The sequence below is a fragment of the Drosophila novamexicana genome, unplaced genomic scaffold (genome assembly GCF_003285875.2).
Source record: "Drosophila novamexicana strain 15010-1031.04,08,12 unplaced genomic scaffold, DnovRS2.1 tig00000008-arrow-pilon, whole genome shotgun sequence".
Lineage (NCBI taxonomy): Eukaryota > Metazoa > Arthropoda > Insecta > Diptera > Drosophilidae > Drosophila > Drosophila novamexicana.
This window is the reverse complement of record NW_020824765.1, coordinates 4,644,599-4,656,119: the sequence shown is the minus strand read 5'-3', so window position 1 is coordinate 4,656,119 and position 11,521 is coordinate 4,644,599. Positions and strand designations below refer to the sequence as shown.

At 42.4% G+C, this 11,521-nt stretch overlaps 8 protein-coding genes across 15 annotated transcripts; all 8 read right to left on the bottom strand.

Annotated features, from left to right (window-relative positions):
* Positions 1–234: 234 nt before the first annotated feature.
* LOC115771040 (lipopolysaccharide-induced tumor necrosis factor-alpha factor-like) lies at positions 235–1,061 on the bottom strand. The gene is made up of 2 exons (XM_030716620.1): positions 634–1,061; positions 235–553 (listed from the first exon to the last, which is right to left on the bottom strand). Exons 1-2 carry the CDS (start codon positions 969–971, stop codon positions 448–450), a joined length of 444 nt encoding a protein of 147 aa, XP_030572480.1. The 5' UTR covers positions 972–1,061; the 3' UTR covers positions 235–447.
* Positions 1,062–1,274: 213 nt separating this feature from the next.
* Positions 1,275–1,800, bottom strand: LOC115771649 (lipopolysaccharide-induced tumor necrosis factor-alpha factor homolog). 2 transcript variants are annotated; one of them, XM_030717495.1, is made up of 3 exons: positions 1,669–1,800; positions 1,476–1,611; positions 1,275–1,392 (listed from the first exon to the last, which is right to left on the bottom strand). In XM_030717495.1, the coding sequence occupies exons 1-3, from the start codon at positions 1,766–1,768 to the stop codon at positions 1,287–1,289; spliced, it is 342 nt and encodes a 113-aa protein (XP_030573355.1). In that variant the 5' UTR covers positions 1,769–1,800; the 3' UTR covers positions 1,275–1,286. The 2 variants fall into 2 exon arrangements, with proteins under 2 accessions (XP_030573355.1, XP_030573433.1); XM_030717573.1 differs by having other exon boundaries at positions 1,476–1,606.
* Positions 1,801–2,460: 660 nt separating this feature from the next.
* On the bottom strand, positions 2,461–3,105 carry LOC115771522 (lipopolysaccharide-induced tumor necrosis factor-alpha factor homolog). Of its 2 annotated transcripts, none has more exons than XM_030717293.1 (3): positions 2,961–3,105; positions 2,769–2,904; positions 2,461–2,705 (listed from the first exon to the last, which is right to left on the bottom strand). In XM_030717293.1, exons 1-3 carry the CDS (start codon positions 3,079–3,081, stop codon positions 2,603–2,605), a joined length of 360 nt encoding a protein of 119 aa, XP_030573153.1. In that variant the 5' UTR covers positions 3,082–3,105; the 3' UTR covers positions 2,461–2,602. The 2 variants fall into 2 exon arrangements, with proteins under 2 accessions (XP_030573153.1, XP_030573228.1); XM_030717368.1 differs by having other exon boundaries at positions 2,964–3,105.
* Positions 3,106–3,794: 689 nt separating this feature from the next.
* LOC115772024 (lipopolysaccharide-induced tumor necrosis factor-alpha factor homolog) lies at positions 3,795–4,299 on the bottom strand. The gene is made up of 2 exons (XM_030717995.1): positions 4,094–4,299; positions 3,795–4,017 (listed from the first exon to the last, which is right to left on the bottom strand). Exons 1-2 carry the CDS (start codon positions 4,222–4,224, stop codon positions 3,915–3,917), a joined length of 234 nt encoding a protein of 77 aa, XP_030573855.1. The 5' UTR covers positions 4,225–4,299; the 3' UTR covers positions 3,795–3,914.
* A 240-nt stretch (positions 4,300–4,539) lies between these two features.
* LOC115771435 (lipopolysaccharide-induced tumor necrosis factor-alpha factor homolog) lies at positions 4,540–5,318 on the bottom strand. Its single transcript, XM_030717182.1, has 3 exons — positions 5,132–5,318; positions 4,925–5,060; positions 4,540–4,865 (listed from the first exon to the last, which is right to left on the bottom strand). Exons 1-3 carry the CDS (start codon positions 5,283–5,285, stop codon positions 4,763–4,765), a joined length of 393 nt encoding a protein of 130 aa, XP_030573042.1. The 5' UTR covers positions 5,286–5,318; the 3' UTR covers positions 4,540–4,762.
* Positions 5,319–6,955: 1,637 nt separating this feature from the next.
* Positions 6,956–7,445, bottom strand: LOC115763499 (lipopolysaccharide-induced tumor necrosis factor-alpha factor homolog). Its single transcript, XM_030706098.1, has 3 exons — positions 7,328–7,445; positions 7,138–7,267; positions 6,956–7,058 (listed from the first exon to the last, which is right to left on the bottom strand). The coding sequence occupies exons 1-3, from the start codon at positions 7,443–7,445 to the stop codon at positions 6,956–6,958; spliced, it is 351 nt and encodes a 116-aa protein (XP_030561958.1).
* A 144-nt stretch (positions 7,446–7,589) lies between these two features.
* Positions 7,590–9,381, bottom strand: LOC115771883 (lipopolysaccharide-induced tumor necrosis factor-alpha factor homolog). 2 transcript variants are annotated; one of them, XM_030717805.1, is made up of 3 exons: positions 9,297–9,381; positions 8,314–8,448; positions 7,590–8,238 (listed from the first exon to the last, which is right to left on the bottom strand). In XM_030717805.1, exons 2-3 carry the CDS (start codon positions 8,442–8,444, stop codon positions 8,136–8,138), a joined length of 234 nt encoding a protein of 77 aa, XP_030573665.1. In that variant the 5' UTR covers positions 8,445–8,448; positions 9,297–9,381; the 3' UTR covers positions 7,590–8,135. The 2 variants fall into 2 exon arrangements, with proteins under 2 accessions (XP_030573665.1, XP_030573741.1); XM_030717881.1 differs by lacking the exon at positions 9,297–9,381 and adding an exon at positions 8,991–9,063.
* A 523-nt stretch (positions 9,382–9,904) lies between these two features.
* Positions 9,905–11,168, bottom strand: LOC115771129 (lipopolysaccharide-induced tumor necrosis factor-alpha factor homolog). Of its 5 annotated transcripts, none has more exons than XM_030717061.1 (3): positions 10,979–11,051; positions 10,524–10,849; positions 9,905–10,431 (listed from the first exon to the last, which is right to left on the bottom strand). In XM_030717061.1, exons 2-3 carry the CDS (start codon positions 10,826–10,828, stop codon positions 10,335–10,337), a joined length of 402 nt encoding a protein of 133 aa, XP_030572921.1. In that variant the 5' UTR covers positions 10,829–10,849; positions 10,979–11,051; the 3' UTR covers positions 9,905–10,334. The 5 variants fall into 5 exon arrangements, with proteins under 5 accessions (XP_030572921.1, XP_030572755.1, XP_030572842.1 ...); XM_030716895.1 differs by lacking the exon at positions 10,979–11,051 and adding an exon at positions 11,072–11,168 and having other exon boundaries at positions 9,906–10,431; XM_030716982.1 differs by lacking the exon at positions 10,979–11,051 and adding an exon at positions 11,072–11,135 and having other exon boundaries at positions 9,906–10,431; positions 10,524–10,902.
* Between the last annotated feature and the right edge of the window lie 353 nt (positions 11,169–11,521).

The following is an 11,521-nucleotide window of genomic DNA, read 5'->3' as shown; positions in this document are numbered from 1 at the left end:
CCATTTAAAAAGTTAAATGTTTAATTACAAATCGATTTTTGTCAATTTATATATAGGTATTCTATAAGGGCTTTGAAATATATGTTTCAGCACTTCAATATACCTTTTAAGCCATTTTTTATGGTTACAGGGTATACAACAAAATCAAGTAAAAACTTTGGCAATCTTTTGCAACAATTGCACAACCGAAAAAAAAAACACGAAATTTAGATACTACAAATGTATTTGAACAATTTATCTAAGGTACACAAATGCCTGCTCTTTAAATACAGGTAGATATGTGCATATACGTATGTAATTAACCGCAACTGTGTGTACATATGCGTGTGTATGTGTATCTCAGGTATAATTCTGTATTTTTAGCCAAAGCTGCTGCTGCTGCTGCTGCAGATAAACGTTCATTTTGGAGTTCCACATCCGGCTATGCGGGGGGTGGGGTTGGGGGCGTCACTTGCGCAAATAGGTGCCCAGGTAGTGATCGCACATGCCGCAGTAGTGATTGGTGTTCATGCAGCTGGAAATGCAGTAGGGCAGGCACACGCAGCAGTAGAGTCTGGCGGAATGGAAAAGTATCGCAACAGTCATACAACAACAACTAAGCATTATCTGTGGCCCATTACGGCGATTACTCACTGCAGCAAGCACAGCACCAGCGCAATCAGGTGGGTGCGCGAGTTGGGCCTGTAGGAGACGCGGGTGCGCGTGTAATTGTGGCAGTACGGGCACTGTACATCCTGTGGCTCCGGCCCATACGGCGAGCTGGGCACCACGATCACCGTGTGCTGGGTGCTTGTCCCTGTTGTTGCCGGTCCGATTCCGGGTCCGGTTGTCTGGGCAGGCGTGGGCGTGGTCGTGGCCGTTGCCTGATCGTAGCTGGGCGGCGCTGGTGGTGCCAACAGCTGCTGCTGCTCCGGCTCCTCGTGCACCTCTTTAGGCACCTCCAGCGGCTCTTTGGGATAGACACTTTCCATAATTGGAGTATGACCGCAGTATGACAAATTCTCTGTCGGCGCTGTCAATGCTAGCCATGAAAAAGAAGAACGAAAACCTGCGACGCACCCAATCGGCTCTTATCAAATGTGGTAGGTTTCTGTTGTCTCTGCTTCTTGCGCCCAATTATTGAAAGCTTCCCGCCGATTGTGCGCTTATTTGTTTACCTTATGGGTAAAATGAGTAGCTTTCCATCAGAGTATGTGTGCGTGCGTGTCTCTTAACACCTAACAAAAAATGTTCGTGTGCGTGTGTGGAGAAATTGTTTACGTTTATTGTTGTTTAGCGTAAAGCTATTAATCGCTGCTATAGACGCCCACAAATTTGTTGCAATTGCCGCAGAAATGATTCGCATTCATGCAGCTGGTGGCGCAGTAGGGCAAACAGGCAAAGCACCAGAGACTGCACGAGTAAGAAAAACAAGCGCACACCGATAAGATAAGAGAGTGGGAGAGTTACTGATAACAGAGTCTGCGTTATCTTACCCCACAATGCAAAGCAGGGCGGCCATGCAATGGGTGCGCACACTGGGCGAATACTCGACGCGCGTCAGCTTCTGCACATGACAATGCGGACAGCTAATGTAGCACGGATCCGGCCCCACAGCGGGCGACGGCTGTTCTGCAAGTATTCCAAACAATCAATCAATTAATCAAATTGGCAACATGCTGTACTTACGCTGTATGATGACCACCTGAGCAGGTGTTGGCACGTGAAAGTGCGTTGCCTGCTCGTAGCTGGGCGGCTGCGGCTGCGCTTGCGCATACTGATAGCTCATGCTCGATTTTTATCCGCGCACAGGTCCGTTGTTAACCAGCTTCGATTTCGTACTCATTGTTGTTTTCTGCCTGCGTCTGGCAACAATGTTGCCAGCGCGCATGTTGCAGCAACATGCTGTTAAAAAGCTATCGAAACTTTCAGCAACATTTGCCAGCTCATTTAATTATTGCCAGCTAAACGCTTTGCTTCGATGTTTATTTGCGTTTCGTAGGCGATTTATCAGCGGCTTTTTCTAAAATGCACACTAGGGAATTTGTTATTGGCTCGCATTTATTTGCATGCAACCGGAAATGCGATTGGCAACCATATCGCCACATTTCCGCCTTAAACACGAACTCCAGAGGTTGTGTGATGCTTGGAAATAATCATCAGACTTTCCATGATCTTTTGTCTCTAAAATGTGATATATAGACTCTCTTATATCACAAGCAGCTTATGTGGATAACTCTCCAGGCTTATACAAATATAAAGAATCCAAGCTGCGTGCAGGGTATCAGCAAGTCGAGCAGTTGCCTCAAATCATCGCTTAGATTGTGGAAGTTACATAAGTAATCAGCCATGCACGTAAGTGTTAAAACAATTCAAGACATTTCAAGGAACGGCAAAAGATAATGTTCAATTTTTGCAATACTTAATTTTATATTATAGAATATATTTAAGAATATTTTAAAAAGAGGTTTACTGAATCATGAACAAATTTCTCCCTGAGGGGAAAAACCGTAGTGCTTTGCTCTGCAAACTTATATGCATATAGTATATGTATATCTGTGTATACAGTGTATATATATGTATATTGTGAGCTTGTGATGAAATCGAAGCCTTGAAAACGATCTCAATTCTGATAGGAGCCGATGTAGGCGCCACAACGACCGCATTTGTGCACGGCTGTCTGGCAGGACTCTGCACAGTAGGGTATACAGCAGCAGCAGATGCAGCTGGAGAAAAGAAGGAAATATCCTTAAAGAAGGGGCAGTCAGATTGAAATAACATTTGCTTACCCCAGCAAACACAGGAGCAGCGCAACCAAATGCGTCTTGGAGTTGGGCTCGAATGTGACCGCGGTTAGCTGACGACTGTGGCACGTGGGGCAGGTGGCCATACAGGGTGCGCTGCCCAGGACATTCGGTACTGAAGCTACAAACAAAAAAGGTGTCTAATAGATGTTGGGATGATCGTGGCAAACTACTTACTACCCGACGCAACTGGGGCTGTCGTCATGAAATGTGTTTCTGGAGCTGGCCTTAGAATTGGATTGCCACCGAATTCGCTATAGCTGGGAGGAGGCACGGGATAGGCATGCTTCGATTCCATTTTCTTTGGCTTCTCTAAAGGTCTGAAGTGCTCGCAGCCTGACGCGGAACTAAAACTTCTTGTCGAGTGAAACCGCAAAAGAAACCCGCCCAAGAAACGGGTGCAACTCGAAAGCTAACGAGCTGCGGAGAGTCATTGATAAGGCTTTGAAATAAAAGTAAATATGAGAGCACAAGATGTGTCGTCATAAAAGAAGTACCCGCAGGTGACAAGTCATACAGTTATGTTTCAAAAACAAAGGCTTATTGATTAATCAACAAAGAAACATTGTGCAATGTGAAATGAATAATATGCTTAGTAATATGAGCTCTGCCTCTTATCGAACATAATTATTATAATAATGACCCCAGAGCGATGGGCAAATAGATGGCAGTCTTATGTGTGCCATTAGAGGAGGCGATTTGAATAGAATGTCCCTTTCCATAGTTAGTGTATGATTATACATCATTAAGGTTAGCGAAGAATATAAGCTATAAGCCTCTCTCACAAAGATTCGAACTGGAGCCTCAGCTTTGCTTTTGCACAAACACACAATACTCTACATCCAAAAACTAGATTCGAACCCTCTTTCAAAATAGCTCTACAACATTAGACTACCCAGGGATTCAGTTATGTTAGGTTTCTATTGCTGAAGAGTCATTGCTAAGGCTTTGAAATGAAAGTAAAATATGATAAATATAAATTTCATATATAGAGCAGACTTGGCCAGGGATTCGAGTCCTCATCCTCGTGCTCCGAGACTAGCTTTAAGACTTCTCACATTTTATTTAGATATGTTCTAAGTTCTGGATTTCTTTATTCAAAATATAAGCATACATCATTTGATCCAGAGCTTAGCGTTCGTAGGTGCCAATAAAGGAGTTGCAAGAGGAGCAATAGTGGTCCACGTTGCGGGCACAGTCCGTGCAATACAAACAGGCGGCGCAGGGCCACAAACTGAAGGAAGGCAGAAATTTGAATACGATCTTCAAGTGAAGTTTACCAGAGTCTGAGTCTGAGTCTTTTCACTTACAGTGTCAGGCACATGATCAGGGCTAAAATGTGCGTTCTGGTCGTGGCATGGCCCTCCGTGCGTGTCATCATCTCCAGATGACAGTTCGGACAGATCACTCTGGAGGACTCGGGACCAACGTTTGTGGACATTTTGCTTTTGCCTCTATTACGTGTTTTATGTTGAGCTCCGCTGCGGTTGCTGCTCGTTGCGATACTGTGACTCTTCAAGAACTTACGGACTTTACTTATTATTTATTTATGAAAAGTAGAATAATAACCTGCATAAAATGCGCGCACGATAAACAACTCGATAAGTATATATGTAATTCTCTTTTCAAGTCACAAAAGCTTTCGAAGGAAGAGTTCCACAGATTGATTGAGCTTAAGTCTAAAGCGGGGATATATACCAGTAACTGGATAGAATCGAAACTAATAATAAAAGTTTGTGTATAACTTTCTCGTTTAATTAAGTGAAAATATATAATGTGTGTGCATCATATACAAATTCTGTTTGTTATTTAATTTTAAATTAATTTAATATTTTTTCAAATTAAAAAACATTCAAGTTTCAGATAGCTAATAGATAATTAATACCGAAAATCGTGTGGAATATCTTGAAGACATTACAAACTCCGTAATGTTAAGTATTTTAAGATTTCGTTTGTATTTCAAACCAGCTCGAACTGCTTCAGTTCTGATAGGTGCCCACGAAGGCGCCACAGCTGGAGCAGGTGTGCACGGCGCTCTGGCAGGAGTCCACACAGTACGGCACACAGCAGCAACAGATGCCGCTGCAAGTCAACGGAATTTCGATGGTAAACAGAGGGTCTCGAATGCGACCAGTACTTACCCCACCAGGCAAATCAGCAGCGCCAAGAGATGGGTCTTGGTGCTGGGCTCGTGCTTAACCGTGGTCAGCAGACGCGCCTGACACGAGGGGCAGGTGGCCACAGTTGGCACTCGGCCCAAATGATTTTGTGCCACACCTGCGTAAGTTATTAATTGTGTCTTGTGTTTACTTAACAATTGCTCGTCAATTTTGTTGGCTTCCACTAACCCTGCATGTAGACCTGCGGCTGTTGCACGTTGATGACGGACGCAGGCAACGCCGACGGCGGCATCTCCGTCGGAATCATTGACGGGCCGCCCAGGTCGCCATATTGCGGCGGCGCGTCCGGCGCTTGCGGATAGAGATGCGATTTGGTGTCCATTGCTCAGCTTTGGTCTTCCGAGCGAGGTCTGCTCCGTTTGCGGCTCGCGACGAAACTGAGAAGCGTGAAATTCCGCTGCTTTCCCGATGCCTGTCAGTCAATAGCAAAATAACACAAGTGTGTACAGGCATGTGTGTGTATGTGGGGGTGTGTGTGTGCTTGTATGTGTGCGCGTGTGAGCTAGATAATCATTTTGTCCAGTCAACTTCCAGCGCAAGAATCCACAACGTCAGCCATCTAATGACGCAAAGCTGCACGAGGTTTCAAGTCAAAGATTTATTTAATATCTTTAAGCAGTAAAATCTCAACGAAGGCCATAAAGAATGTGCCTTGGTTATATAAGGAGTATAAACTCAGCTTGAGCTGTAGGACATGCACATGGGGTATATAGGGCAAAGCTTATAGTAATAGTAATTGCAATTTTAATCGAGTGCATATCAAATAAGCTTTTAGTAAGCAGTTATGGTAAAGTCCCTTTGGCATTGTTATATTCCTGCAAAGCGCATAATAACTATTAGAAAAATGTACAACACATTAAACTTGTCACTTGCTTTTGACAATAATCGATTTGTATATATTATATATATTATTCAATACATTATGAAGTTTTAAATGCAAAACGTAGACAATTTCCTAAAAACATCACAGTACGATGGAGGTGTTTTATTTGCCAGTCCGGCCAGCTATGCCCCATTTCATATATATACTAACATGTTAAAAGGCTCTAGCGAATAGTTCCCGATTAGGGGATTCCCGGATTCCCTTCTATCAGCACCAAATGCTGCTCGCGCTACGAGCTTGTTTGCTTTAGCAGCAATAAAAACAAAAAAAAAAACAAAACAAAAACAAATTTAAAAGGCGCGCATGTGAATGTATGTGTGCACATTTTCTTGCAATCTAAGCACAATTTTCTTAGCCTATCGTGAAAACAGCGTTAGCCTTAAAATGAAAGATACTTGTTATATATGTACTATTCGAGCATATTCTATTCAAGTCAAGGGACTCTAGCTCTCGGGGGTATCAAAATTTCCATCATATCTCATATTAAATTATTTCAAAAGTGTTCGCAAAGTAACGATCTTTAGTTTTCCCTATTGGTAAATATATATAAAAGTCATGTTATTCTTGAGGTGAGAGCTACCTTGCCTGACAATCTTTTCCGGATCAGAACAAATAATACACACATTTGGTTTGTTTTTATTCCCAGAAACCATTGAAAATGTGTAAAACTAGAAAAATCGCTTTGTGCACATGAATAAAATAGGCAGAACGTAGCGTCTCCGACCCTAAAAAAATGTACATATATATTTTTGATCAGCATAGGAAGCCAAGTCGATGTTCCTAGTGCTCGCTAGTTTGTTTCTTCCTAACTTGTCTCGTTTCCAATCAATTGATAAAACTCAAAACTCAAACTCAAAATCTCTCAAATGTAATATGTAGCTTTTACAATTACATATATAGCATATAAAGATCGAGATATTTTGATAGCTATTCTTGGCTACATTTGTCGTTGATAGAGGAATGTTTAGGGTATCCCCTAGTCGGACACTCCCGACTAGAGCACTTTTACTTGCTTATGCTGTTTTTTTTTTGTCTAAATGTTTTCAATTTAATTTTAATTTGTGCCGATTGAAAACTTAATGGTGGCCCGCACTTAGTAATGGGTGCAATTAGTTGACGGCTTTGCCCAGGTACTGGTTACAGCAGCTGCAATAATGATCCAAGCTGCGGCAGCTCTTGAGGCAATACGGGAGCGGCACCAGGCAGACCAGCCTGGAAAACAGAACAGAAGGGCGCCGCCATGGCAACTTAGCTGCATGCCAGCAGTTGCAGCCACACTTAGCTGACTCACCCGGTTAGGCAGAGTATCAGGGCCAACAGGTGCGTGTTCTTATTCGCACGCGGCGCCAGGCGCGTTTGCATCACATTGCGGCAACTGGGGCAAGTCATGCGCTGCGGCTCATGCCCCAATGGCGGTGCGGCTGCAACAGGAGTAATGGTAATCCGTGGGTTGGGTGCTGCCAGGTGATGCAATCACTTACCATTTGCAGTGAGCACCATCACTGCAGCCGGCGCCGGCGTTGGCTGAGCTGTTATCTCAGCCTGGGCAGGAGCCGTTGACATGTAGGCGTAGTTGATCTGCTTGAGATCGGCCTCCATGTTAAGTTATGTGATGAGCACCTGAAACTCGGCGGGTTTTTATAGCCAGTTTCCGCATTTAGAGTTTTCCATTTGAGATTACGCGGCGTGTACGCAATAATCGACCCATTAAGGACTATTCGACACTTGGCTTGAACATTTATTTAATGTCTGACATTTCGAGAAACAATTGACATAAACATTACAAATTTGTTGTCTAACATCAAAATAATTGCATACGAGTAAATGTTAAATGCACTAAGTTACAGTCGTACTTCGCTATAATACAAGTCTTCATAGACAATAATATTCTGATTGTTTCTTGCATTTTATGTGTATCATCTTAATATTTGTTCGCTTTATTTAAGATTTGTTGCTTTAATTCCTAAAACGTATCTAAAAAAAAAAGTTTTATCTTTCAGGTTTTACTGTATGCCTTTTGCTTTCACAATATCTTTTCTTCGCTTTGCTGTAAACTTTTTTGTTGACCCAATATAAGCTCAAAGCGTTTATTTTTAAAGTACATTAAATATTAAAAATATTATGTTTATTAAAAACTGTGCTCAATAACAACATTCGTTAAAGCGTAGCTCGACTGTATGTAAAAAGAGGAAATGCAACTGGGCTGTGCTTTGTTTGAAGTTAACTAGCTGTGCATCTAGCTGCAAATATCAGGTGTACTTCAAGCTGTTAAAAGGCTGTTGGGACTTTTCAGCGCTCGTAGGTGCCGACATAGGCGCTGCACGAGGGGCAGAAGTGATCCATGTTGCGCGCACAATCCGTGCAGTACAAGCAGCAGGCGCAGGGCCAGCAGCTGGGTGGAAATAAATAATTAAATAGCCATTAGTCGGAGTAACTAAATATATAGTTGGGCAGAGCAGTTGCTTACCAGGTGAGGCACATGATTAGCGCTATCAAGTGCGTCTTTGTGCTGGCCTTTGGCTCGGTGCGCGTGGTCACCTGTTGATGGCAGTTGGGGCAGACCACATTGCTGGGCTCCGGGCCGACAGGTGTTGACATTTTGCTGTCGCAAGAAATATAAAGGGCTTGGTTAGTTATCGATTTGAAGTTGATGTTGACCTTCGCGTTCGGCTCGTTGCATGCCAACTGGCGTTTGTGGTGCAATCAGTGCAATGTCATCTGTAAAGCCCATTTAAAATATAGCTTTAAACATGATAATAACAGCCTGTTCGTGGTTCGTTTTTGTTTCACCATACTTTCACATGAATCTAATGCTAATTGCATATGAACTCAACAAAAAAGCGCGCCGATACTGGATAATTGCTTGGCATGCGGCAGGCAAATTAATTTCAATAACCCCAGCACACATTCTATTAAGCGACTCCTCTGATATCATAATACGCCTGACTTTTCATATTTTCTGTCCATGATGTCAGTTTGTGGCGCCAGCGAAAGTGTCTGCCACAAGCCACATGCCACATGCCACACAACGATGTCGTCATGCAAAAGGAGTCCCAGCAACCCCAACTTGAGCAGAGAGACAACAAAAGGTTGTACAAATAAACACAACTAACTACAAATATTCTCTCGATCTCCCCCCCTCACCTCTCACTCCCTTGCTCCACTCCTTAGGTTATGTAGGGCGTATCCACCATTATTTTTGGGTGTGTATCGCTATCTCCATCAATCCCCAGGGCAATGCTAATGTGTTAAGCCTTGACTGTCCGCTTTATTGCCTACTTTTAGGGATTTCACGTAGAGTACACACAACTTATAAGCATTAAATAGTACTTCGCCACACTCGCGCCGCATAAACAAATTTCGAATTCGAACATAAACACTTTCTGTACAGATTCATCAATAGCCTCGATATCGAACTGATCGCTGCCAGCTGTCAATTTGTATACTCACTTAGATATGTGTATAATATGTAAATTTATTTATGTATATATAGCACTTCTGCAGATGGAAGCGCGTTGCCGTCGCGTACTTGTTGCGCGTTGCGGGAACGAAAGCGTTTTGAAGTTCGCAACGCAGATGAGCCGCAGCCCAACCGATTGTTGGCATGTCAACCCTCAAATGATGCACAGTGGCGCAGTTTCCATTTTCATGGGCTCAAAAATGGCCCCTGACGAACTCTGCGTGAGCATAACTTAATAGATGTTGCCACCTGAAGAAATATTGGCAACGCCGCCTAATTCGTGACAGTTAAATTCGAAACTCAAGCTTTATCGATCGAAACTTCACCCTTCTCTTTATTCATCGAGCTAAAACTATTTGAAATGACGTTAATATTTAAAATATTAACATCTTTTACAGTTACTTGATGCCTCAGCACAACAGCATTTTAACCAATAAACTTTGCTCATTGGCCACAGTGCGACGAGAACGGAAACATTGCTTGGCAACAATGTTGCGAACATGTTGCTGAAACATAAGCTGGCAACTCCTTAATTTCGTTAACAGATATATTTATTGTAAGTATAAGTATGTGTGAAATTCAAACAATTTGTAATTATGTGGGGTGTCGTTAAATATATTTTGTATTTTTCAGAAAAATATAATATATGCATAGTTATGTGTTTATACGAGGCCGTACGTTGACAGGGAAATTTTCTGTTTACTTTGAATGATGTTTACTTTATTTATTTTTTTACTTATTGAAACGAATTGTTTATAGAAGCTTGCTTCGGTTGGAGCTTTAAGCAAGGGTTTCATTTCAAGAGCCGCGACTTTATCTTCCGTTTTTATAAATCAAATGTACGTAACGTATGTATATTCTTTGTTAGAATGCCCATATATGGAATATATCTGCATGTATATAATATATATATATATATGTGCTTTTGTAGTTAGAGTTTATCTGCTTATTGGCATGTACAAATATGAATGTACGTGATTTCTTTGTATTTTTGACTGAGCTTCGCAGTTTCCTGTCCAAGAATCGTTTTAGAATCTGCCCAGGCAGGCCTTACAGTTCGGGCAGTATTGGCTGGTTTTATAGCCGCAATCGCAGCAGCAGGGCAAGCAGACGCAGGGCCAGCAGCTGTGAGGGGGGAAGACGAATTGCAATTAGATACGCTGCGATTTGTCGCCGAAATCGGAATCTGTAACGTCACTACGTTTGTGTACACTTACAAAAAGAGGCAGAGTATAGCGGACCACATATATGTGGTGCATGTCGCATGGTGCTCCACACGCATGCGAATGCGAGCATGGCAATGTGGACAAATCATGCCGTTTCCCGAGTTGTTATCGATAAGAACCGTGCTGGTCTGGTTCAATACGGTGATCGGTGGGGCTTGGTTTACCACGGTGACCGGCGGGTTATACATCGGTGCAACATGAATCATTTCGCTTGGCGGAGCACTGGGGGCTGCCCTCATGCCGGGCTGCTCAGGTGAGTACGGCGGCGGATTTGGGGGCAGCTTGCTATATTCCATGGCTAGTTTAGTTACACGTGCCTGGAAATCAAGGTGTTATCAATATCTGACACTACTCGACTACTGCGCCGTTACTGCAGGGAAAGAACCATAATATAAATATGTACATATGTCCGAGCATGCACAAATGTATGTATGTATAATAGAAACCTTTTATTTGAAGTGCTTTTACAATTTGTCACACTTTGCCCTATACAATTTTATGAATATGTACGTTTCTACATGATTACAAGCAATGCTTACTTTATATTTATGAACTTTGGGTATTTATCTTTCGAAATAGTCAGCAAAGCGAGCGAAGCGACCGGCGACTTCTTTCAAGAACACAAACGAAATGAACAAAGCGCAAAAGACGAACAGCGGCAAGAAGAAGCAAAAGATTTGAGCATTCTTTATATTTGTGCGAGCGAGATGGCAACAGAAGCCACATTTTCAGTGCACAAAACGGAAAAAGTGCTCAGAAAAGCCTTGCAAAACATAATTGTTAGCCCAGTAAACATATTTTTGGTAAGAAAAAGTATACATGCTTTAGTTATATATCAAAAAGTGAAGCATAAATATGTATTTCCAATCGAGGGGCTAGAAAATAAATGGTATTAAACAAGCATCATAGATTAAACTAAATATATGCAGCGTTAAAGCACAGCTGAAAGAAATGCAGAGGTGCAAATATTTCTATATTGAAATCATTGC